The 26,623-nt window shown below is 41.5% G+C and overlaps 1 protein-coding gene across 4 annotated transcripts in view; it reads left to right on the forward strand.

The window, feature by feature from the left end:
• ADAMTSL1 (ADAMTS like 1) overlaps positions 1-26,623 on the forward strand; it is an 872,407-nt gene that overhangs the window by 765,547 nt on the left and 80,237 nt on the right. For all 4 annotated transcript variants that reach the window (XM_072841474.1, XM_072841475.1, XM_072841477.1 and 1 more), the window contains 2 exons: positions 1,685-1,812; positions 19,841-19,969. In XM_072841474.1, coding sequence (XP_072697575.1) covers positions 1,685-1,812; positions 19,841-19,969 — 257 coding nt within the window. The remainder of the gene's footprint in view (positions 1-1,684; positions 1,813-19,840; positions 19,970-26,623) is intronic.

Here is a 26,623-nt window from a genome sequence, read left to right on the forward strand (position 1 = left end):
CCTTTCCTCTGACAAGAGGTAAGAATAAGCAATGCAATTGGCCCAAGGCCAAAAATGGAGTTGAGAAGCATGGTCCATTGCCAGACTGGTTGCCCACCTGAGAATAACTAAGAGCTGACAAGAGGCATTGCCGAAGTGCTCATACCCATAGAGTCTGGAGAGGACCCAACAGGAGAGATAGTGAAGAAAGAAAAGAATTGTATAGTGGGGGAGAACATGTTGCTGGGGCAGGAGCTCCGACTCCTAGTCTTAATTTTACCACCAAGTCTCGTGAGTTCTTCTAACATTTTCATGCTTTCCCTCCCAACCTTTCCTAAAAAATGACCCTTGTTTAAAGCTTACTTCCTGCAGGTAGATGTTAACATGATATAAGGTGAACAGATCTTTGGGCCTTTTGAAACCAGGGAGGTGAAAATTATCACAAAGATGGAAATGACTGACTCTAGAAGCCCATAAACCACCTGTAAGGCATTGCTGTGCCACTGAATGGTTTGCTGACGTATGCTGGCCCTTGACAGGTCCGGGCGCTAGATCTCTGAGCTTCCTGTCATGTCCGCCTCCCTGCCCTTCTGGATTCCCACCTCCACCTACACGATCCAGTTGTCATCCTCCACCTACACGATCCAGTTGTCATCAACCTTACCAAATCGCTGAAACATCTGCTTCAAGTCATCATTAGTCACTAATCTGCTTAACTGCCATGATGTAGCAGATGGTTCTTAGAAATGGCATACATGCAAAGAAGAACAAACAGACTAAGATTGGAGCAGGTTTTGAAGCTCTTGCTAGGATGAGAATTACTCACAATGTAATTCTTATAATTCTTTTCAGGAAAAGCAAAGTGTCTGAACTCGATGGTGATTATTCTGGAATTCTCTACCATTGCCCTGAAGGGCAGGCTTTGCCCTCATTTTATCGGGCACCTTCTCTACAAAGGGTCCTTTATTAAGTATTATGGGAAACAATAAGATCTGGGTTTTATACCCTATAATGTTTACAGACTAATGAAGGTAATAGATGTATATATGACTACTGAGAATTGAGAGGTAGTTAGACATACAATTTCCTTCAAATATATACACCAGGATCCTCTCACCAATATTTGACTCTTGGCTTCCTCTTACACACCTCCAAGCCTTTACTCCAGATGCCTTACTCCATGTCTGGAAGCCCTGCCTACTTTCCACCATCCAACCAAGCTGTACTCCTCCTTTATGATTTTTCCTTTTCCTTAATAAGCCTTTCCCAAATCCATCTGCACCATTCATTGTAACGTGCCCTCTCAGCCATGATGTGGGTGTTATATATAGTCAGCAAACATATGCTGTCGACTCCAACTGGTATTTTTAGATCAAAATAATCAACAAGCTGCATAGGTAATCAAAAGCCTCATTTGGGGTTGCTGTCAGAATTACATCAATCAAAGTGGCAAGAAAGCCCGGGTTCCTGAGTGTCACTGTGGCTGGTTTGTCTCTGTTTTAGAACAGGGTTCCAGGAGCACCTGAGTGGCTCCGTTAAGTGTCCGACTCTTGATCTCAGCTCAGGTCTTGATCTAAGGGTCATGAGTTCAAGCCCCATGCTGGGCACAGAGCCTGCTTTAAAGGCCTACCGCCTTACCAGTATTGAATGCCAAAAAGGAGTCAAATGACCTGATCAGGTCTCCATTTCTTTTCTGTTGCTCCAGGATTCTTCTACAGCCAGATGATTCCTTACAGATCCTGGCACCAGTGGAAGCTGATGTGGGTTTCTACACTTGTAATGCCACAAATGCCTTGGGATATGACTCTGTCTCCATTGCCGTCACATTAGCAGGTAACTTGAAAATCTTGTGTAGTTCGATTCAGAATGAAACCATTATTGAGAGTGTGCCTACCACATGCCCAGCAGGCCCCGGAACACATAGATAGATGAGATTCATACCCTGCCTTCAGAGAGATTATAACCTATAGTTAAAATTAAATGGAGATGAGGTATATTAGGAGGGAGAATGAAGTACTATAAATGATAACCTGAATGTGCAAGAACATTCATTCCATCTGGGATATATTAGAGTCAGAATGAGAGGATTTTGATAAGCAGAGATGGGGGAAATATTCCAGGAAGAACAACATGAACAAAGGAGTTGTGTACAAGTTCCATGTTAAGGAACACAAGTCATGACCTGAGATCATTGAATGCTCTTTTGAGATCCTGTCATTTCTGTGTTACACCTGTTGCAAAGAAGACTTTAAGGCTCACAGGTAGTTAGAATTCTGTGGTCAGGAATTGGAGCAGGAGTGTTCTGTCCAATTCTGTTTTATTTCAACCTCTTGTTCTACTGCACCTGCCAATACTTTCCCTTTATCCATAGGGTTAGAAAACATTCTACACATGATGACTTAAGAAAACTGCTGTGCAGAGTACAGGGCCTCCTGAGGTTGTGGTCTTGTCATCATGTACTTTATAAAACCTCTCTTAACATAGGACACAATCCTTGCCTTTGAAACTAAAAAAAAGACCTTAGGTACCAACTGTACCAGTGCCCTCATTTCTTAGAGGCCAGCTCACCTGAGGTCATGTAGCCACTCAGCTAGTTGTAGAGATAAGGGGACTGAGGCCTCCTGAATCCCAGCTCATTGTTCCCTCCACTTCCCCAATGATCCTCTCAAAGTACGATCCTTTTACTCAGATCTGGGCCATACAGTCTTTCTGGCGGTATGTTGCATGTGTTCATATTTATTCTTTTCAATTGCTGCTCCCGTCAGATGATTCAGTAGATGCTAGAAAAGCCAACGTCACCCCACACTGACCTCATCGGTCCATGCTAGGATTATGTTGTCACACTGTTCTCTAGTCACACATGCTACTCCCTTGCATATCTGTTTAGCAACAGCATTTCTGCCCCCATGACCTAAGGCTGCTCTGGAAAGGGACCTTTAGCAGGAGGCTTTCCAGGGAAGATAAAAGTCAGCAGTGAATAAGGCAAGCTGAGATTACCCTGGGGTGGATTAAAGACTGATATTATTAATGCCCCCCCTTTTTAGTGAGTAGAACATTTGCTTTACTCCTAATGTATTCCAGTTACGGTCTTTATTCCCCTCTTTATACAGAGTCCAGATGCTCAGCACCAATCTCCTAAAATCTCTTCTGCCTTCCACACTTCAACCTGCCTTAGCAGGGGCACTGCTGACATCCTTCCAATTGCTGGCAAATAATGGCTTTTACAGGATTAAGTCTCTTGTTTATGTTTATCCAGATATGGTTCAGCTCCATTACAGACTAAATACCCTTTGTTCACCTGAATTTAATACGATTAATGGAAACCTGTCTGGAATGAAGTAAGGCAATTGTAACATCAGACTTGTCTTCAGCTCTTTGAAGAAGCCCTATTGGAGGCTGCCAAAGTGTTCAAAGCCAAGAAAGAGAGAGCAGCCAAACAGACACTGGGGAATGGGAGGAAGAGGCTGGCCAATGAAGTAGATCACAACCACCACACTTAGGGCTTATGGGACTATGTCCTTGAATTTCAGTGCTGGGCTTTGTTTAGGTCTGCTGGTGAATCTAATAGTCCCACTAAAAAATAAGCTTCAAAATGTATTTTAATGAGTTGCCTTAAGATTGCATTTGTGTCTTTAGCTGGGATTATCATCTATACTCATGGCATACCAGATCCTATTCTTCTTCTTCTTTTTTTAATATATTTATTCATGAGAGACAGAGGGGATGGGGGGAGGCAGAGACACAGGCAGAGTGAGAAGCAGGCTCCATGCAGGGAGCCCGACGTGGAACTCGATCCCGGGTCTCCAGGATCCCACCCTGGGCCAAAGGTGGTGCTAAACCGCTGAGCCACCGGGGCTGCCCCCAGATCCTATTCTAAACACACCCCCCACCAAGTACTGAAGGGCCTTTAGCAATAACTAAGGCCTGAGTTTTATGCTCCATGATGCTTACAGACTAGTGAAGGCAACAGATGCATACAGGACTACCTAGAATGGGGAGGTACTTATAATTTCCTTCAAAGGTATATTTCAAGATCCTGTGTAGTGATGTATAAAATACCACCCACTTAATACACTACATTTAAGGGAAAAATGAGTGTTAAGCATTTCCGAATTTGTTTACCCATTATACTGCTTCCCTTGAACAAACCATATAACCTCACTGAGTGTTCATTCTCATCTATAAAAATGAAATTAATAATATCTTATGGGATTGTTGTGTATTAAATGAGATGGCATGTGTGAAAAAAGCACTTAGCCCAATGCCAGGCATGTAGTTCACACTCAATAATCGCTGCGTTTTCTTTCTCTAGCTTTTCTAAAATGAAACACATCCTGAAAGCAATTCTAAAATGTGTAAAACATTAGTCCAACTTGGCTTCCATGTATTTTTCATTAGAAGTCTTCACACTGAAATTTTTCGAGTTTGGATTTAGGAACCAGTTCAGCTCACTTGCAATCTAATCTTCATGGTAAATCTCTGTGCTTCCGTACTTCCAAAAACATTGCAGTTTTTGCTTTGGCTTCTGTATGGATTTTAGACTAGAAGGGGGAAAAATCTTTTTGAGGTTCAAGATACTCAGGTGTCTCCACGATTTTGTAAGGAAGGTATAAATTTTGGTCTTCCAGTGTGCCTGAGATTGACCAGAAGTGGGGAAACTTGTTCATAAAAATTCACAAGAGCAGGCACAGCAAGACAGTTAAGCCTGAGGGCTCAGTAGCCTGTAGTCTGGATTGGAATCCTGGCTCTGTCACTTCCTGACTGTATAATCTCCAGCAACTTCTTTGCTCTCTCTGACTTGGCTTCTTCATTTGTTAAATGGTAAAAGAAGTAGTACTTGATTCAGATGTTTGAGTACATTCATTCATATAAAATGCTTATAATTGTGCACTCAATATTTGTTAGCTACTATTATTGTGAAGATAATGCACAAAACAAAAGCCAAGTTATTTTTACAGTAGGGGAGACTCCTTTTCAGAAACCAGAATGCTCACAAACGCTTTGTAGAGCGCCTCACCTTCCATGTCTCCATGCCAGCCTGGGAAGTTGAATTAACCATCTGTGAAAGGCTAGACTTCCTGGATTCGGAGCCAGGCGGACAGCTTGTGGTAGGGAATATTTCACATGGCCCTGTTGTATGCTCCTTGGCCCACAACCAGACCTCTTCCATTGAGTTGTCCCATCCTCTGGATTGACTGTGTTGTCAGTTCTGCCTCTCAGATTCATTCTAGGTCCATCGCTACTCTGTACACAATTTTTCTTTAAATATGTAAACACCATTCAGCTTCAGGCATGCCAAACCCTTCCTTGGTCTTCCATATTTGGGCTTGTAAAATATTATCTTTAGTATCCTTTTGTTTCTCCTCCACACTCATCCATTACATATTGATTTATCTGTAAGTCTCAGAGATTTGAGAGTACTTTGCAAGTATTTTGCTAGTGTGTCTCTGCTTGGAAATGGCCAGCATTTCCTTGTCACCCTCACTGGTTCAGAATGGAAGCTCACAGCCCAGGTACACAGGGCCTCAAAATTCCTTCCTGTCCTGAACTGATTTAATTAAATACCTCTTTCACTGATCAGAATGTAGATGACAGTAACATACAGTGGATGGGATGGCAATAAGGGGTAGGAAGGAGTATAAGAATGTCCCCAAAATGTCACATCCCTAACATTTTGAAGTATTGATTGCTGTAAACCAGGTATAGATGATTCTAGGTGAAGGAGGGTTTCAGGTGTGCACAGAGATGGGCACAAAGACGGGAGAGCCATCATGACTAGTCAGATTCAACACCCAGCCAGGTTGCTCAGAAACCTTCCCATCTGAATGGCAAAGGCAGGGTTTTGAAGGAAAGCAGTAGTTTCCTGGTAAATTGTTTCAGTCTGGATCCATGGAGGTTAGCTCTACTTACCAATGCAGATGAGTCCTATCCAGGTGTAGACCATGGATGAGGTCATAGCCATAAGGGAAACGTTTTTGGTTGTCATTGATTTTATAAGATCACAAAAGAGATACTGTAAGGCCTGCCTGACATCATCACTGGAAAATGAGAAGAAGATGAGGGATGAGCATATCTTTCATTGAAAGGAGAGAATACAGATGAGCTCATCTGAAGTTTTCACAGGAAGAGAGAGACAGAAAATATTTCTCCTTTCCTGGCATGCTTTTCTGCTTTTTTATGAGTTGAATAGCTGACACATACTGTGTCTAATAAAGAGATCACAGAAAATAAAATAAAAGGAAAATAAAAATAAAAGGCAGTTGTCCTTGAAATTCTTCTTTCTTTACCCTCCCCATCATGATTTAGTAGCTGTAATAAAAGGCAAGCAGTTTTCTAAGGTTCTTATAACATAAGTCATTTCAGATTGGCATTTCTGAAATTTTTATCCAGCAATTCTATTAACCAGAGGTGGACTTTGCTTCACAGACAGTTAGACTCAGAGAGGGTCCTGTCACCAGTGGCAAAGACAGAAAAAGGAAGGTTTTCTCCAGTGCACTAGATCAAAGGGAAAGGTAGACAAGTTTGGCTATATTTCAGATGGTGCTCTGAACAACAGGGTAATGGCCGTTGACTAATCCAGCCTGCCATCAAGGGATTTTATGTCCTTAAGTTTTGTTCAGTATCTACAAATGTGAGGCATGCCCACTAAAGAGCCCTAGCTTTTATAGAATAGATAAGAATATAGCAGGAGAATCCTACCAACTTCCTCTGCTCCTCAGTAGACTAAAGGAAACAAAGAAGTACCAATGATCCAAGCTAGCCCATCTCAGATTCTGAAAAAGTGATTCTCATGTCTATCCAAAGGAATGAGGGAAGGATGCATGATTGGGGAGATAGTGGGATATAGCATATCCTGGGTTAGTTGTTTCTAGGAGAGGCTGCAGCATTACATGATTGTACTATGTATGAGGTCCCTTTTGTCGAGAATTCTGCACTGGAACATGTAAAAGAAGTGAGGACAGCACCACTTGCTGCCTCAGTTTTCCAAGGAATTATCAACTTCAACTGAATCATTAGAAGAGGTGGCATGGGATGCTGGCATTGGCAAAAGATATCTTTAGAGAATGGTATTGAAAACTATTGAGAGAGGGGAGGGAAGCCATACAGCCTGGGAATGTTCCAAAGAGGAGTCTAAGCCATGACCATTTTCAAAAGGCCCTGAAATATTTACGCTAAAGTCACACCAACTGAAGGATAGCAAGGCCAAAGAAATTTCAATTCCCTCTCATTTTTTTGTGCCAGGTAATTAGTAGTCACAATGGTTTTGGCTCAGATGGTGGTCTCAGGGTCCTGAGATTGAGCCCCACATCTGGCTCCATGCTAAACATGGAGTCTGCTTGAGATTCTCTCTTCCTCTCCCTCTGCCCCTCCTGCTCTCTAAAATCAATCAATAAAAAAAGAATCGATAAAAAGATTTATTGAGATATAATTCACATATTACACAGGTCAGCTGTTTACAGTATACAATTCAATGGCTTCCAGTACATCCAACACCATGCTCTTTTTAGAGCATTTTCATTATCCCAAAAATAAACCCCAAGCCTCTTAGCCATCAGTCCCCAATCCTCCCATTTCCCCCTGCTCTAGGCAACCACTGATACACTATGTGTCCATTGATCTGCCTGTTCTGGATGTTTCACATCAATGGAATCATACAACACTAGTCATTTGTTACCAACTTTCATTTAGCATAGTTTTTCAGCATCATCCACGATGTAGCATATATGCTAAATTTTTTATGGTGGAATAATATTCTGTTGTATGAATATACCACATTTTAGTCATTCATCATTTGATGGATATTTGGATTGTTTTTACTTTTTGGCTATTGTGAATAATGTTGCAGTGAACATTCATGTGCAAGTTTTTGTATGGACATATACTTTCCTTCTCTTCCACCTCCACTGCCATATACCCTCCTCTTCCACCTGGAAGTGGAATTGCTGGCTCACGGGCCACATTTGGATTTAACTTTTTGGGAAATTACCAACTGTGTTCCAAAGTAGCTTCACCATGGTACATTTCCACTAGCAATGTATGAGGGTTCCAGTTTCTCCACATCCTCAACAATGCTTATCATCCTTTTTTTATTACTATTATAACCAGGCTCACAAATGAGAAGTAATATTTCACAGTGATTTTAATTTATATTTCCCTAATGATTAATGATGTCAAGTATCTTTTTTGTGCTCATTAGTCACTTATATAATTTTTTGTTGTGGTTATAACTTTGTTAAAACAACACAAGTATATAATCTGACAGTTCTCTAGGTCAAGAGTTAGTATAGTCTCACAGGATAAAATCAAGATGTCAACAGCCTGCATTCCTTTCTGAAAGCTCTAGGGGAGGATGCTTTTTTTTTTTTTTTTTTTTTTTTTTTTTGCTCAGTTGGGTTGTTGGCAATACTTACTTCCTTATAACCTAGGACTCTGGTCCCTGTTTCGTTACTGACTATGAACTGAGTGCCATTCCCAGATTCTAGAGGCTACTGTATTCTTTGGCATTTGGCTCTCTTTATCCATCTTTAAAGCTAGAAATGGTGGACTGAGCCCTTCTCATGTTGCTTCTGTCTGACAAACTTCCTATGTCTCCCTCTTCTGATTTTAAGAGCTCATATGATAGGCTGGGCCCACCTAAATACTTAAAATAATCTCCCTATTTTAAGGTCAGCTGATTAGCAGCCTTAGTTTCCTTTTTGCCATGTAGCATAACAGACAGTTTTTCCAAAAGTTAGGTTGTAGACATCTTGGGAAGGACAGAGCATTATTCTGCCTACCATACCCTGTCTGAAGGGCACAGCTCATTTTCATCAAACTGTTGCCATAGAAAAATCCAAATTTAATGTATATAGACTTTCTAATTTTTCCAGAGAAGCCAAACCAAAGGGCGCGCGCACATGCACGCGCACACACACACACACACACCATTTTTAATTCCTCCATTTTTAACTGAGCCCAACTAATTCAAACTTGTGAAAGCTTATTTTCAGGCTAAACATGTCTGTGCTGTGAACATAGCCTGGAGGTTGCCAGTACCCTCTGGTCAAATCTTCCATTTTCTGTATTCTCTGATCAGATATTGCACCACATTTCCCAGTGTAGTCAGCGTATTACGCAAAGTGTAATAATTTATTTTATTAGATTGCACTAACTAAAACCAGGTAATGATTTGGATGAAAGAGAAACATTTATTTTTTACTATTAAAAAAAAGGAAGCTTATTGTAATAAAGGAGCAAGTAAGATTCTAAGGAAAGTATTTGCCTCATTACAAAATTTAGAAGCAGATTTAGAACTATAAATCCATGTCCTTATTATAAACAGAGGGGTTTTAAGTAGATACACACCAGGTCTCTTGAAGACCTAAAAGTTCTATGAATTTCTTACATACAAATCAAAAACAGCAGGCCCTCTGCCACCACTACTACCAGCTATAATAAACTCCCCTTACCTGAAATTCAAACATTTACAAATTTACTTCCTTTATCTTTGGAAGACTAGATGACCAAATTGCAAAGAAGTACAGCTTTTGCCAGTGATGTTTTGGAAAAATAACAAGTAAGAGGAAAGGTTCCCAGAGGACTGGTGATGAGAAAGGGTACCAGGCAACAGAGTGGACTGAAAGGTCTGATGCCAACTCTCAGGTCAGGATGTCGAAGTGAAGTGAAGTGAAGGAGACCCTACACGAGAGACAGCAGGATAGAAAGGAGTTAAAAACCCCTGAGCTATAAAATGTGAAAGGCATTTGGAAGGAGAACCAGACTAAGAAAAAAAAATCATGCATTTCAATATAACTATTATCTGTAACAAAGTAACTTTTGTTAAAATTGCCAGGTAGCCAGATCCTGAAAAGTTTCTGGCTAGCATGGGATGGTGACTGGTAATACTCAGTAATCGTCATTACTCATTTCAGATGTATAAGATGTTGTTGGTCTTTATAAAGGCTTTCATGGAATCACACTGATCATGATCCCTTAAACATTATTTAACTCATGAGTCTCAAATTCTTCAACTGGGAATTCTCACTTCAGGGGGGTTTTGCAGATTAACGCCAGTGGCCATTGTGGGAAACCTATGATAACTGCATAGGTGAGCATCTCTTAAGGAACTGGTTTGATATCCCCACTTATTACAAGGCATTATTCGTTGATTAAATCTGGATTGAATGCAGTTTGTTTAGTTTTAGATGTTGAAAGTGTGTGAAATGTGTAACACCTCATTGCTGTTTATTCTAATATTTTCATTAGTGGATGTCACTGCCTTATTCACCTTCTCTTGAGTTGAAATTTGGGGCCACTGTGGATATCACAGCTGGCTTCCTGAATAGTGACGTGGAGGTCCCCAGCAAGTCAGCCTGGCATACTTGGTCTCACAGCCTCTCTGCAAATAGCTACTTTCTTGGGATCTCCAATGAGACCAGCACTGGGGTGATGTTTAAGCTCTCTGTGTCTATCAGATGCTGATGGTAGTTTCGGGAGTATCCTTACTTCTTCTAATTATCCTGAAACCTTCACAGTTCTTCGATATAGAAGCAGTTGAGCTCCTTCTCAATAACAGATTTGATCCTTCTCCTTTTTCCTGTCCTTCTTTTCTTTAAATTTTTCCTTTCTGTTTTCTTAGTTCGTCAACGCCCGTCATAACATTTTTTCTTTGTTTTAGCAAAGCTGATACCACTGATCACTAACATTTATTCCAGCCTCACACTGCGCTGTGGAATCGCTCTAACAGTTTCACGTGCATGGATGTACTTATTCCTCTCTACAGCCACAGAAGTAGAAAACCAAGGCAAGAAGAGATTAAATAACTTGCCGAGTCCTCATGCATGTAACCCAGAATCTGTACCTGAGTGGTTCCCTAGCAGGACTCTGACATCACTAGTTGACACTTCAGAATCTCAATCCTTGCTATTTGGTAGTCTCCAAACCTGCCACCTGCTATGCCTGTTTTTGTTACAGCCCTGTACCCCAGCCATCCTTGACATGTCTCACTCTGCCTGGGGACACATGCAAGTGCACACTTCCTAGTATAGATTACCTCCAGCTCCACAGTTAAAATCACAAGTCTTTGAAGTACGATTCATTTTCATTTTTTTAAGGTTTTATTTATTTATTCATGAAAGACACAGAGAGAGAGCACGAGGCAGAGATATAGGCAGAGGAAGAAGCAGGCTTCATGCAGGGAGCCCGATGCGGGACTCGATCCCGGGACTCCAGGATCATGCCCTGAGCCAAAGGCAGATGCTTAACTGCTGAGCCACCCAGGCATCCCACGATTCATTTTCAGTGGCCAGTAATGGCAATCAAGTGATATGTGTGACTCAATGTCAGAAGAATCAAAAGAAAATCCATTTGATTCATTTAATGAGTCAATAAATATTCACTAAGCCTGGGTTAATTAACATTTGCTAACTACTATAACAAATCAAACCACAAATAATGATGGCTAAAATATGATAGGTTATTTCTTGTTCACATAAAGTCTAAGTAAATTAGTGCTCAAAAGGGATTTTGTAGGTTGAGTCAAGAAGTGGCATTCTTCTCACATCCCAGCAGCTAGAACTCGGTACCTTGCTTATGCCTTCCCAGCAAAGAGGCTGGGAAATGACCTAGCTGTGTGACCAGGAAGAAGAAAAGAGTTTGGTTAGTAGCAAATCAGTATCAGCCATGGATTGTAAAATGGAAGGCATCATGCTGTTAAAAACAAAATTCCTCTTAGCAGAGGCCTGGACTTGGGCCCTGAGAAAAAGTTACTTACAATGCTCTCTGTTCTTGGCTGCACTCAAAAAACAAACCTTCCATCTCCTCTGGCTCCTCTCTCAATCACCTTTATACTGGGCCAAAGATATTTTTCAGGCACATATGTTCAGATTTTTTTCCCATTGGGTTTTGATTTTACCCAGAGTCACACATGCAGGAAAGAGGCATGAGCCAGAGCCCAGATTATACACAGGAATGTATTTCTGAGCATTTGCTCCTGGGCTGCTCATTTGTCCATGCCTGTCTCTCCACTGGATCATCCTTCAGGGTAAGGACAGTGCCTGGATGCCCAAACACCTTTGCTGTAAGGGCATCATGATGCAACACATTGTTGGATACTGACACACAAGGTTTAGCTACGCCTCACGTTCACCCTTTGGACAAGGGCTGCCCTCGCTGACCAATAGTGAGGCTCTATTTCCCCTGTTCCACGTTACTTCTAACAGGAACCATAATCCAATAGCTAAGGGGTATGAGGTCTGAACTGAACAAAAACGATTCTCTTAATGCTTCTATTTCTGGGTACAACGCTCTCAGCCTGGCTCGATTCCTTATATTGGTCCCAATAAATGGAAACACTTTCCTCTGTTTCCATTTCTTTGTTTTTCTTAGGCATATAAAATGAGGCATAACCTCCTTCTGTATAGCTCTTACTCATCTGTAACACAAATTCATAGATTAAATGAAATAATCATCTATAAACCCTATCAGTTCACATCAGGTAGCAGCACACATGTAATCTGCAGGCTGAGCTGACTTGCAGAAGAGAATAGCCACCAGCAGTGCATGCCCACAGGCCTGACAGCCCAGGCATGGCTCACACTGCAGAGGCCCTGCTATCACAGCCTACTCTTGAGGCCCAGCCCACTCTTGTGGTACTTACAGCATGCCATTACCTTTTGTGTTTTTTTAGCACTGCCTAAGCACAAGCATATAATTTATCACTTCACTCTCTCTCTACATCTCTATTTTTTTCTTCTTAGGTAACCTCCATAATTAAAGTCAGACTCATTAATGTGACTCTAATCAGACACAAACCTAGGCATGGCATCATATAGCAGCATTCACTTATTAAGTCATCATCCAAGTGTTCTATAATTGGCTCATATTTTTGTTGTTATTGTTGTTGTTGTTAGTTGACCATTAAAATCAGAGCTCCAACTTGAAATCTCAAATAGAGAACTAGTAGTGTTCTCTCAGAAGAAATCTTCCAACTCACCAGGAATCAGAGAAATCAGTTACAGAAAAACTAAAAGGGTGTAATTTGTTGATAATCAAACCTGGCTGTGTATCAGAATTACCTAAGAACTTGTTTAAAATAGAGATTGTAGCTTCCATCCCAGAACAGACAACTCTATCAGGAGTCTGAACTTTGTCCTGGAGAAGCCTCTGCTTCTGCATACTGGCATGGGATGGTTACATACACAGGATGAAACCATCTTCTTGGCAACCATGAAGGAGCAAATCAAAAGGCACTTGAAACTTTCACATGGCTGACTTGTTCTTGGGACAGGGAGAACCTTCATGTCCCAAGTCAAAGTTGTGACCCTGTGTACTGGTTTTAAACCACCTGAGATTCAAATGTAGTAGATCCAGAATGGGACTCAAGAATAGATACAAGTTTTCTCTAATCTATATAAGAGGTTGAGTGGTTAAAAAGCATTCTTTTCACTGTATATTTCCATTGATTATAAATACTTGGGTAACTTTGTGATTTGTCTTAACAATGGATCATGAAGGTAATGAGAAACATACAAGTAGCCTATGCTAACGACAGCCCTTCCAGTGATAGGACAAAAGGCCATTACTTTTGAGCAAAAGCTCAATATAATTAATTAAGAGCTGGATTTAATTCAATGACATTTGAATTTTATAGCTATACACTTGCAGCTATAAAAACCACCTTTATTATTATTAAAATTCCTATAGGAAAAATAACCTAGTAATTGTGAGTCTGAAACTCTCTGGTCCCTAACCTACTTTTCTGCATTGGCACAGTTGTTTTTATTACACAGTGAGGCAATGTGTAGTAGAGCAGGACAGATTATGTTTTTAATAAGTACCCTGGGAGTTCTGAGGCAGCCAGTCCACAGGCAATGATTTGAGATCCCCTATAACAAGCACTGGACTTCAGGTAAAAAATCTAGGGTCAAGTTTAGCCCTACTCAGTGTAGTTCTGTGGCTTTGGACAATCCATGAAGCCTCTCTGAACCCAAGTTTCTTGATTGCATAAAAGAAATATTTTACCTGCCTTGTTATGAGAGCAAAACCAAATTCAGATAATACACGTAGCACACCATATGCACACATATTTTCACTTACTAGATATTTATTGAGGGCCTACCATCTGCCAGGACTAGGTAGTAGGAATGAAAAAGAGGACAAGAGAGATGTGATCTTTTATGGAGGCTACGTGATGAGGGATGGGGGGACAGAAAATACACAAATGAATTATAAATTCTGATAGTTCTTTGCTTATAAAGAAAATTAAGTTGGTGGTGAGATACGTAATGATTGGCCAGGGATAAGGGGATATGTGCTTTAGATGGAGTGGTTAGGAAAGGCCTCACTAGGAGGTATTACTTGTACTGAGCAACCACAGGAAGACAGTGATGTAGAAGTCTATAGCTGGAGGATGGCAGGGGAAGGGAAGAGCCATGGTAAATGAGCTGATGTTTTAGAGGAAGGGAAAAGAGACCAGTGTGACTGGAGCAGTGATAGACAGGGACTGTGTCCTCAGTGAGGTAGAAGAGGTTGACAGATGATCATATAGGGGACACAGATGGTCAAGAGCTTAAAATTTTGTTCTAATTGTACTGATAACACACTAGATAATTGAACCCAAGCAGTTAGATGGATGATCTTATTTGTGTTTGAGAAGGATCACTCCAGCTGACACAAGCAGTGAAAGACAAGTGGAAGTGAGACCAATTAGGCTCTGCAGCAGTGCAGCCAGAGAAGGTAGCAGCTTCAGATCCTAGTGACAGAGGGGATCACAGGATTAGATTTAGGGTATATTTACCAGTTAGAGCTGGAGAGCTTCCTGCCAGTAGGGAGGTAAGGTATAAACCCAAGATTTATCAGTGTCATTGCAGCGGTGTCCCTCTATTATCACCCTGCATTACTCTCAGAAACCGTAGTACAAAGTCATTCATCTTCACATCAAGTTATACATAGTCTCAAATATACGGAATATAGGTGAAATAAGGGGAAGATTCCTAAACAGTCAAAACAGATATGGAGAACCTGTGCACATCGTCAAACCTCACTCAAGTTTCTGCCTTTGACCATAGTTTTAATGAGCCTAATAACGTAGAGCACAGTTAAAAGGGGAAAGGAGAAGAAAGAGGGACAGCTTGTAACAGGAGGCTGTGTGACAGTGCAAACAGGAGTAATGGATAAATAGATGAGGGATAAAACAAAAAGTAGAAAGTAGAAAAAACAGGTTAAAGGGTTGAATTGAATTATGGTCTTCTTCACAGTTAATGAAGGCAGAGAAGAATGAAAACCATCACAGAGTGTCCTATATAAAATGGTTAAAACAAAATCCATTTGCCTTACAAAGAATTAAGTACAAGGTATATAAAAATGATTTCATGTGGACCCTTATTTCCCCAGGGTGCTCAATAAATGATTCTTTTCATTGTATTTTCTGGTCATGTATACAAAGTGCTGGATTTTTCTCCCCAGCTGATAAAGGTCTATTAAAATGTAATGTATACAGAACTTCTACTCCTGGGAGGATGGCATAGACCCACTTTTCCCCATCCTTCTTGCTAAATACAACTAAAATCCACAGAGATTACACATGAAACAACCTGAAGAAGACTAAAAAGTGGAGAAGAGAGCTAGAGGCTTTGGGAACTGAGTAACAACACAACTGTTCCTTCCTCAGGTTTTCTTTTAGCCTTTCAGTTCCCAAACTTGTAGCTGAAGAAGCCAGCCATCAGGAAAGGTAATAAGAACACGTACAAAAGAATGTTTCAACTAGAGACTGCTCTTGCTAACCAAGGACCAGGAAAGGAGTGGCCTAACAAGACAGAAAACTTTTGGGAAGCTCTACTTCAAAACGATATACTGTAGTCCATCGCCACCCACACCAGCAAAAGCTGCATGGGGAACCTAGACGCCACCTCATCAGACTGAAATGATGTTCTGCAGTACCCCCACAGACCTGGTGTCAGAGAAGACAGATTTCATCCTCACCCTGCTGCACCCTCCTTACCCTTTTCTCTGGGGTGGTGTTACAGAAGGCCCCTCGGAGGGTCAGGACTTTCACCTACCACCCAGTAGCCATAAGGTGCCTCCCATGGTGGGATCACTAGAGACTGTGTGGGGAGCCAGAAGTCCCACCCCTGCTTGGCAGTAATGAGGAGCCCCTCCACTTGAGTAACAGAGGAGGCCAGGTGGAGAATCTACTTCCACTGGGTGGTAATAAGTTGGCCCATCCCTGCTCCCCCACCTTAGCTGTTGCAGAGTAAGCCAGCTAAAACAGTAGGCTTAAATAAGATCCAGATTTGCATAACATACTCTGAAAATGTCCAGATTTCAATTGAAAATCACTCAGCATACCCCAAACCCACTTTCACCACTCTTACTCCACATTCTTATTCAGTTTCAGCACTCTTACTTGGTGCTGGAAGTTCTATCCAGTGAAATAATGCAAGAAAAGGAAATGACAGGCATACAGATCAGAATGGAAGAAATAAAACTATTTGCAGATGAAATGATCACCTACTTAGAAAATACCAAAAAATCCACCCACAAAAAGTCCTAAAACTAGCATCTAAGTTCAACAAGGCCACAGTTTATACAAAAATCAACTGCATATCTATATGCTATCAATGAACACTGATATTGAAAATACAATATAATTTGCCATCCCTCAATAAAATCAAAATAGATATAAACCTAGCAAAATGTGTACAGAACTTATATGTTAAAAATCACAAAACTCTGCTGAAAGACATTAAGGGAGAGCTAAATCAATAGACATACAGTATTCATGAATTGGAATATTCAACACAGTTAAAAAGTACTAATTCTCCCCAAATTGATATAGTAGTTTAATTCCTATCAAAATCCCAGCAAGATTTTATATGGTTGTAAATAAGATTATTGGAAACCTACGTTGCGCAAAGAAACTAGAATAGCAAAGAAGAATAAAGTGGAAAGAATCAACCTACCCAATTGTAAGATTAATTATATAGTTAAAATAATTTAGACTGGGACACCTGGGTGGCTCAGCGGTTGAGCATCTGCCTTTGGCTCAGGGTGTGATCCTGTAGTCCAGGGATCAAGTCCCACATCAGGCTCCCTGCATGGAGCCTGCTTCTGTCTCTGCCTGTGTCTCTGCCTCTCTCTCTCTCTCTCTCTCTCTCATAAACAAAATCTTTTTAAAAAATAAAATAATTAAGACTATATGGTATTGGTAGATGGATAAATGCACAAAACAGTAGAACAGAAGAGAGAACTAGAAACAGATCCATAAAAATATGCCCAACCTATTTTGACAAAGGTACAAAACAATATGATGGAAGAAAGATAGCTTGGTGGAGTAACTACACTCATAGGCCAAAAAATGGAGTTTGACTGAAGCCTCACACCTGTACAAAAATTAACTCAAAATGCATCAAAGGCTTCAATGTAAAATGTAAAACTATAAAACTTTTACCAAAAAGGAATAGGAAAATCTTCATGATCTAGGTCTAGATAAATAGTTTTTAGACTTATTATCAAAAGCAAGATCCATGAAAGGAAAACTTAATAAATGAGACTTTATCAGAGTTAAGAATACCATTGTTCTGTGAAAGATCCTGTTTAAGATGATGAAAAGCTACAGAAGTGGGAGAAAATTTTTGCAAACCATATATCTGACAAAGGACTAATATCTAGAATATAAAGAATTCTCAAAACCCAACAAAAAATAATAATCCAATTAGAAAATCCTCAAAGGACATGAAGAGACATTTCAACCAAGAGGATATAAAGATGGCAAATAAGCACATGAAAAACTATCCAACATCAGTAGCCATTAGGGAAATGAGAACTCAAACCACAGTGAGGTATCGCTATACACCTATCAGCATGGCTAAAATTAAAACTAATGACAACACCAAATGCTGGCAAGGATGAAGAGAAACTGGATTGTTCATATATTACTGATAAGAATGTGAAGTGATACAACCACTCTGGAAAACAGTTCAGTTTCTTAAAAAATTAAACATGCAACTACAATATGACCTAGCAGTGGCACTCCTGGGCAATTATCCCAGAAGAATGAAGACTTATGTTCACACAAAGACTTGTACAAAAAATGTTTGTAGCAGTTTTATTTGAATAGATACAATCTGGAAACAACCCAGATATCCTTCAATCAATGAATGGCTAAAGAAACTATGATCAATCTGTACCATGGAATACTATTCAGCAATAAAAAGAAACAAACTATTGATAGACACAACCATGGTAGCATGAGTGACCCCAAAGAATCTCCAGAGAGCTATTGATTGGAAAAAATATTTTAAAAATATTACAGTATTATATGATTCCATTTTTATAATGTTCTTAAAATGACAAAAGTATAGAAATCAAGAAGAGATTAATGGTTGTCAAAGGATTAAGGCAGCGTTGGGGACAGCATTTGGGCTCCTGTAGTGGTGGAAATATTCTGTAGTTTAACTTTATCAGTGTCAGTGTCCTAATAATGATACCATAGTTTTTAAGATGTTACCATTAGGGGGATCTAGGTAGAGAGCACACGGGATTGCTCTGTGTTATTTCTTAAAACACATGTGAAGCTATAATTATCTCAAAGTAAAAAAATTAATTAAAAAAATAAACCGGGGGTAGCCTGGGTGGCTCAGCGGTTTAGCACCGCCTTCAGCCCAGGGCGTGATCCTGGAGACCCAGGATCGAGTTCCGCATCAGGCTCCCTGCATGGAGCCTGCTTCTCTTTTTTTTTTTTTTTAAAGATTTTATTTATTTGAGAGAGAGAGAAAGAGCACAAGCAGGGGGAGAAGCAGGCTCCATGCAGAGAGCCCGATGTGGGACTCGATCCAGGGTCTCCAGGATCACACCCTGGGCTGCAGGCGGCACTAAACCGCTGCGCCACCGGGGCTGCCCTGGAGCCTGCTTCTCCCTCTGCCTGTGTCTCTGCCTGCCTCTCTCTCTCTCTCTCTCTCGAATAAATAAATAAATAAAATCTTTAAAAATAATAATAATAAGCTGGGGTGCTTGGCTGGCTCAGTGGAGCATGTGCTTCTTGACCTCAGAGTTGTGAGTTTGAATTCCATGGTGGGTATAGAGACTATTTAAAAATAAAATCTTTTAGGGCAGCCCAGGTGGCTCAGCAGTTTGGTGCCTGCCTTCAGCCTGTGGCATGATCCTAGAGACCTGGGATAGAGTCCCACGTCCGGCTCCTTGCCTCAAGCCTGTTTCTCCCTCTGCCGGTGTCTCTGCCTCTGTGTGTGTGTGTGTGTGTGTGTGTGTGTGTGTGTGTGTGTGTCTTTCATGAATGGATGAATAAAACTTTTTATTTTTATTTTTTTAAAGATTTATTTACTTATTTTTATTTATGATAGGCATAGAGAGAGAGAGAGAGAGGCAGAGACACAGGAGGAGGGAGAAGCAGGCTCCATGCAGGGAGTCCGACGCGGGATTCGATCCCGAGACTCCGGGATCGCGCCCTGGGCCAAAGGCAGGCGCCAAACCGCTGAGCCACCGAGGGATCCCCAATAAAATCTTTTTTAAAAAAATAAAAATAAATAAATAAAATCTTTTAAAAAATAAGCCCTTAAAAATAGGAGATATAATGTCATTTGTAAATGTAATGATAAAATGCACAAATCATCCCAGCTTGTTAGATACTATGCTCATCCTCAGATTCTTCAATATGTGTTCTTTTCCTGACAATTCTATGGTGGATGAGTGGGTAGGTGGATGATTTCTATATCATGCAGTTAACAATTTTTTCAAAGGAAAACATGGTTAGTGGGAAAAGCCTGGGTATACCAGTTGTTCATTGTGGGTCATCCCATGGTTCAAGGGAACACCTCATGCCCACAGCCACCATCTAGTAAAATCTCACATTCCTTCTCACCTTCAGGAAAACCACTAGTGAAGACATCACGAGCGACTGTGATCAACACCGAGGAGCCTGCAATCACAGTTGATGTGGGAAGCACCATCAAAACAGTGCAAGGAGTGAATGTGACAATTAACTGCCAAGTTGCAGGTGAGAAATATATTCATGTGTTAATTCATCTGTTCAAATATTAATGGAGCCTTGTATCAAGCTGGGGGATACAAAGATAAATATAGATTCTATTCTCCGGGACTCAGGGGTAGTAGGAAAGCTAACCCAAGAATTTCAGTCACCCTGAAAATGGACAGTGCTACAGAAGTTTAGAGGAAAGATAAATTCTGGCTGGGACAGAGGTGGTTTCTTATTTCAGCCTTGCATACTACAGGTGCAAAGGTGGAAGCAAAGCGTGTTCCAAATAGACAAAAGAATGTGAAAAATTCATGGAAGTAGGAAAACCTCAAGACTGTAAGCGAATAGTATGTGCTTTGGTCTGGCAGGAGCCCAGAGTATAGAAATGGTGTGGAGGGGCTTAAACTTTAGTAAGGTGTGTTGCAACTGTGGCATGAAAGACCTTAAACGCTTGGCCAAGGAGTTCAGAAAAAGGCAGAAAGAGAGTGACACTGAGGAGCCATCCTTCCAGAAGAGCGAGCCAATAGCAATATGTAAAATGGATTGAAAATAGGAAATACTGGGACAGAGAGACCAGTTAAGAAGTTATAGTAGTTGGGACACCTTCCTGGTTCAGTGGGTAGAACATTTTATGTTCTTGAGCTTAGGGTTATGAGCTCAAGCCCCGTGTTGGGTGTAGAGATTACTTAAAAATAAAATCTTAAAAAAAAAAAAAAAAAAACCTGTCATAGTAGTTTAGAGAAGAGATAATGAAGGACCAAACTCAGGTCAATGGTAATGGAAAGGTAAAGGGTAGAGTAACATCAGAGAGATGACAGAGATAGGACCAACAGGAATCTGGAGCTTCTTCTCATCAGAAGTGGGTAGGAGTCATTAACAAAAGCAGCCAGTGCTATTAGGAGTTGTGATATAGGAATGCTTCCTAGTTGGCCTTGCAAACTCAGAGGCCTACAGGGAACAGAAAGGGAAGTGGGGAAGGAGTAGACAAAAGGGGGTGGTAGTATGCTCTTTAAAAGGGTATTTACCGGGGATCCCTGGGTGGCTCAGTGGTTTAGGGCCTGCCTTTGGCCCAGGGCATGATCCTGGAGTCCCGGGATTGAGTCCCACATCAGGCTCCCTGCATGGAGCCTGCTTCTCCCTCTGCCTGTGTCTCTGCCTCTCTCTCTCTCTCTCTCTCTGTGTGTCTCTCATGAATAAATAAATAAAATCTTAAAAATAAATAAATAAAAATAAGAAGGTATTTACCTTCAATTAAAAAGCAAAAAGTCATCAACACAGAGCCAAACAAAGCCCAGGGGCTAAATCTCCCTTCCTATGGACCACTAATGGGTGCCATCTACCCTAAGGGTCTTCATTTTCACAGTGCAAAGAAATGAATGGCTATTGTGCCAGGGCCCATCTACAATCCCTTGATTGCTGTCCTTATCAGCTATACCCTCCTGTGGCACACCCACAGCTGGTTTCCCTGATTATACCCAGTGGACAGACAGTGGCACCCCTGCTTTGGGACTTTCTTTTATCTTAAATCTCTGCTTGTGATTTATAGGTCACATAACTCAGTTTAGAATAAATAGGAGGAAGATCTTAATCTAAAGCACGCTGTTTCCAAAGAATTGCCAGTCTGGTTTTCTCTGAAATATCCTGGTAGCTCCAGGAAATCAGAACCATAAATCTCTCTCTGTCATCATACATTAGCTTCTTTCTGTAAAGCTTCCCTTGGCCTGCGTATCCACCCTCATCAGTGAAACCTGCCACACCAGATCCCTTCAGGCCCTGCCCTCGCAGATAATGAGTCAGACAAACCCTCAGACAGGGCTTCCCTCGAAGGAACTGCCCTTTGTGCAGGGACTGCTGGTACAGGTAAGGCGTCTTGTGCAGAACCATCCTTCCCCACCCAATCACTGTGAACACACGCCTCAGAGACCAGACACTGCCTGGAGGTATAACAGACCATGCCAGATCTCTTCCTGAGTGCTGAGATTGGTAGGAGGAAAAGAATGGGGAGCAAGAGGCAGAGCAAGGAAGTGGGCACTTAAATTAGGAGATTGAGAGACCCAGAATCCAGGTGAGAAAGTGTCTACCATGGGAAACCAAGGACACTAAAACTCGCTTTGGCCAAGTTCTTTCATGCCATTTGGTGCCCTGTCTTCTTGACTTCATCCAGAGACTTGCTCTTGGTGATTGCTTCGTGAGATCTCAGGTTGTCGTGCCCAGTTTTTGGCCTGGCCATGCACAGTACAGTTTTTATTTTTATTTTTTTTTTCATAGAATCATTGGTGTTAATCATGGCTAACTGAAATACATCTGGGTGTCTTTGTCATTATGCCTTTTGTTAAATAAGACATTTATTCAAAATGTGGACAAGAGTCTGCTTTTGATTACACAGTAGGTCATGAATTTGCTGAACAAAGAAATCATCCTTGAGCTACGTCTCCCGTCAAAATACTGAGTGTTGTAACGCTCAATGGCAGTAGGAATTACTTTTACAAATACAACTGGCTCATTGCTCTCTTTTGGTGTAATTTTACTGGCTATTTTATAGTCTATATTAAGCATATTACATAATTTATGTAGAGTAACTTATGTACTTATACATTTGAGTTGCTAGCTATTTCTCATTAAATAACTCTTTGTACATAGGTGCTTTCAACTTGTAATATGCAGCCTCACAAATTCTTCCCAACCCTTAAACATAACAAATATTAAGCCATGAGTATGATGAGCATTCTTTTTGAAAGGTGATCCAATCCAGTCACTCCCATACTTTTTCTCTATTTGAGAAGAGTTCAAAAGGCCTAGTAGGAGATAAAGGGTTAGAGGAGGAGGGAGTATTTCAGTCATTGGGACCAGTATGTACAAAGGGCCTGAGGTAGCAAGAGCAGGCTGCCTCTAAAGGAGTAAAATGGCTGGGGTGGCAGTAGTATAGATAGCAGAGAAGAAAGTAGCATGACATGTGGCTGGAGTGTGGAGGAGAGCAGACAAGGGCTAGATCTTGCATACTCTCATAGATTATGGTACAATTTGACATTTTGTTCTAAGAGCAAAGGAAGCTTTTGGAAGGAAGCTTTGGAAGGAGATAAAATTATCAGGACTGGTGATGTAGAAATAGTTGATCAGTGACAGGCAGTATATTCATTGGCATAGGCTAGACTATGGTAATAAGTAGACCCCCAAATATGTCATGGATCAAACACAATAGAAGTTTATTATTGTTTACCTGAGAGTCCAAAGAGCTGGCTGCCCCACACAGTCAGGGTCACAGAATGCTTGTGGATCTATTATTTAAAACTCGTGCCCTCCAAATTCTCCTCAAGGGTTATCTCTAACTTGTCAACCAGAAGAGGGGAAAGATAAAGCTTGGAGGATGGTTGGGAAGGTTTTTAAGGGCCACACCTGGAAGCAACACACACTTCAGAAAAGGTCAGAAAATGCTATACTGTTGTTCCTGAACTGTCAGAGTCTTACTTTCTACTTTGAAAATTAACCTTTCTGCTATAGCTGTAACACCATGATTATTGTTAGGAGGGGTTTCTCACTTACCACTTCTCACTGTCCCTCTTGATCACATGGTCACTCCCCACTATAAGGGATACTGAGCAATGTAGCCTAGATGGGCACCCAGGAAAAAGAAGGAAACAGGTTTGGTGGTGAACAGCTATCAGTATCTGCCCCATTCAGTATGGGGAAATGTGGAAAGCTGAAAACATCCTTTCCAGACTTCCATGGTTCTTTAGAATAATTGCCAAAGCTGACATTTAAGTTACTATAGTCTTTTCTCGCACCAAGCCATCGAAGACACTTCTAAAGTGCATCATGTCAAGGTGCACAAGATACTGCACCTTGAAATGCTGCCAGGCTTCCAGGATACAAGCAGCCTTCCAAATATAACAAGCAGGCTGGTTAGCAAGAGTATCCTGTCTGGGATTTTAAAAAAGAATATTATAGCATCACCCTACCTGGTCGCTCCATGGAGATTAAAGGCACTAATCCCTACAATCCTATCAAGTTACAACCCATTACGACCAGACTCATTTATTGATCCTTTCAAGCAATATAGAGAGCATTGTGTTGTTGATAAGATATGCCACCAAGGGGGAAAAGTAAAAACAGAGTTTTTTCCTCCCCTGTTTTAGACACAAATCATACCAGGGAGTCCAGAGTGTGGAGCCTATCCAAGTAACTTGTCAACAGCACAGTTTTGGACTTTGGTAGAGTATATTTTCTGACATTTCTTTCAGTAAAATGTGTGGTCACATCACAACAGCCTAAAAAAAAAAAAAAAACAAAAACCCCACCCACACCCTGACCAGCTTCTCAACAAGAAAAGAACTAACAAAGCCAGCACATATGGGTTCTAGAAACCCCTCCTAACAATAATCATGGTGTTACAGCTATAGCAGAAAGGTTAATTTTCAAAGTAGAAAGTAAGACTCTGACAGTTCAGAAACAACAGTATAGCATTTTCTGACCTTTTCTGAAGAGGCAGTTGGGTACAATGGCAGGCAGTGTGGGGCACAGGTTAGGATGGGGATCCATGGCATATGAGTTTGGATCTCCACCCTGCCGTTTGTAGGTCACTGATTTGGCCATGGAATGAGGAGTAGGGAGAGACAGAGGCTCTGTCCCCTTCACCAGTCCAGGATCCAAACTAACATCACTTTAGACAGATTTTTTTAATCTCTTTGAAAAATGTAATTATCTTTATAAAATGTTTGGCTTATAGCAGAATGTTCTTTCTCCTTTCCTGACATGCTCAGGATATTTTGCACAGCTCCTGACTTGTGTGCTCCCTGGGTTCAGGTACTCTAACGTCAACATTGGGCATGGGTATCTGCTACCTTTTCAAGGGACTCTGTCTTAAATAGTGGCTGGTGATGTTTTCTAAAGGCTCATTATCATCTCTTGAGAGAAAAAGAAAAAAGAGCTCTCTGAGGCTTCGCTGCTTTTTCCTCTATCTTTTCTCTATGTTTATAAGATGTCAGAGTCTGTCAGGAAAGGGACTAAAACTATTCTGAAGCACCTTGTTGGTGTTATCCTCTGCCCACAGTCCCAAGCAGGAAGCCCCCAAAATGTGACACCAGACACAACTCCTTCATCAGCGAATTTTGATGCAGGTCCCTGCTTGAGTGAGCCTGACAAATGTTTGCTAATAAATATATTAAAGAATGAGTCCTACATAATTTCTCTGCCTTTGGCACTGCCATCATTTCTCTGATTTTAGCTGTACAGAGACTGGAGGCAATGTCCTTCTACCCTCTGCTCTCCTGAACGTTTGCATTTCTCCCATGAGCCCCCCCACCCCGCTCCTGGAAAATTCAGTCCTTTTGTAAGCACCCTGTCTTACCGTGGCAAACACTCCTATTTCATGGGGGACATGAGGCAGAGTGATTAAGAGAACAGAAGAGGCTGGGACCCACTTCCTGGGAAATGGCTCCAAGTCTCTCTCAGGGCCTGGGTTCTCTCCCTCCACCTCTTGTTTCTCACCTTCCCACCCCCACCCCCACCCCCCCATTTCCTCTCTTCTCCTACATGTCTCTGCCTCTGGTTATCATGCAGGACCATGGGCCCTTCCAGAGAAGGACACGCTGGGAGCAGCAGGAAATCTTGCTGCAGAAATGTCCATGTTGCGAGATCCTCACAGGTGTTGGTGCTGGAGACGCACACACCACCCCCTCAGCACAGTGGTGGACAGTGTTAGATTAGATCCCCTGTTTGCTTAGTGGAACCGAAGACCCATTTAGTCCAACTCCCTTACTCTACCTCTCTTGCTCTAGAACAGCCCTCAGTCCCACTGGGGACTGTGTGCTCACTGCCCACAGCACTCTTCCAAAGATTGAGCCAACATACATGCTGCACATGAGTGACTCATAGCAAGGGAAATACTTGTGGAAAATAATTTGTAGAACCTCGCTTTTCCTTGTGCTTTCAGGAGAGAAATGGCAGGGAGTGTTTTCTTCAGCTGACCTTTCAGAGACTGTCTCTTGAATGCTGTGGATTTCTTTTTTTTACATAAAAATTAAGCTCATGTTCCTAAGTCCAAGCTGGCATGGCCAGGCATGTGATGCTCTTGCTCTCCCTAGTGGTGCTGCAATGAAAAATCAGCTCTCTGCCTCTTACCTGCATCTTTTGTCCAGGTATATTCAGAGGCTGTGCCAACCTGGGCCTCCTCCTGCATTTGAGCAACAGGTGTCCTGAGACATGCCTCTCCCCGATGTGACAAGCACGCAGTATCCAAGTCTTCACCCCGTTCAGTAGCCCTGCCTCCTCCTTCCAGCCAGTTTAGTGATCCTTAGTGATTCTCATTAAATTATTGGTAATTGGAATAAAAGAGAAAACTGGAGAGTCACTCCTCTATTCTTTATAATAGGGAGGAAGGCCCTACAGATTGGCCAAGCACTTTCACCACCCCGTTGCACCACTGTTCTAGGCCTGCCCGAGGCAGCAGAGCAGCCAGGAAACCAGTGAATTCCCAGAATGCAGTTCGTCTTTAGTGAAGGAGTGTGAAACCACCTTCCCACCTCCACCCCACTTTCTCCTACTGGGAGCTCAGGAGGAGCAAGTGCCCAGGGGGGCATAATAACTGCTACTGAGCTGGGTGTTACGGAGTAGACTGCTGGTAAATTCAGTTCATCAGATTCAAAGAAAAGGAACAGATACACAGGTAATCCCTTGAAG

Source organism: Canis lupus, chromosome 10, assembly GCF_048164855.1.
Source record: "Canis lupus baileyi chromosome 10, mCanLup2.hap1, whole genome shotgun sequence".
Classification (NCBI taxonomy): Eukaryota; Metazoa; Chordata; class Mammalia; order Carnivora; family Canidae; genus Canis; species Canis lupus.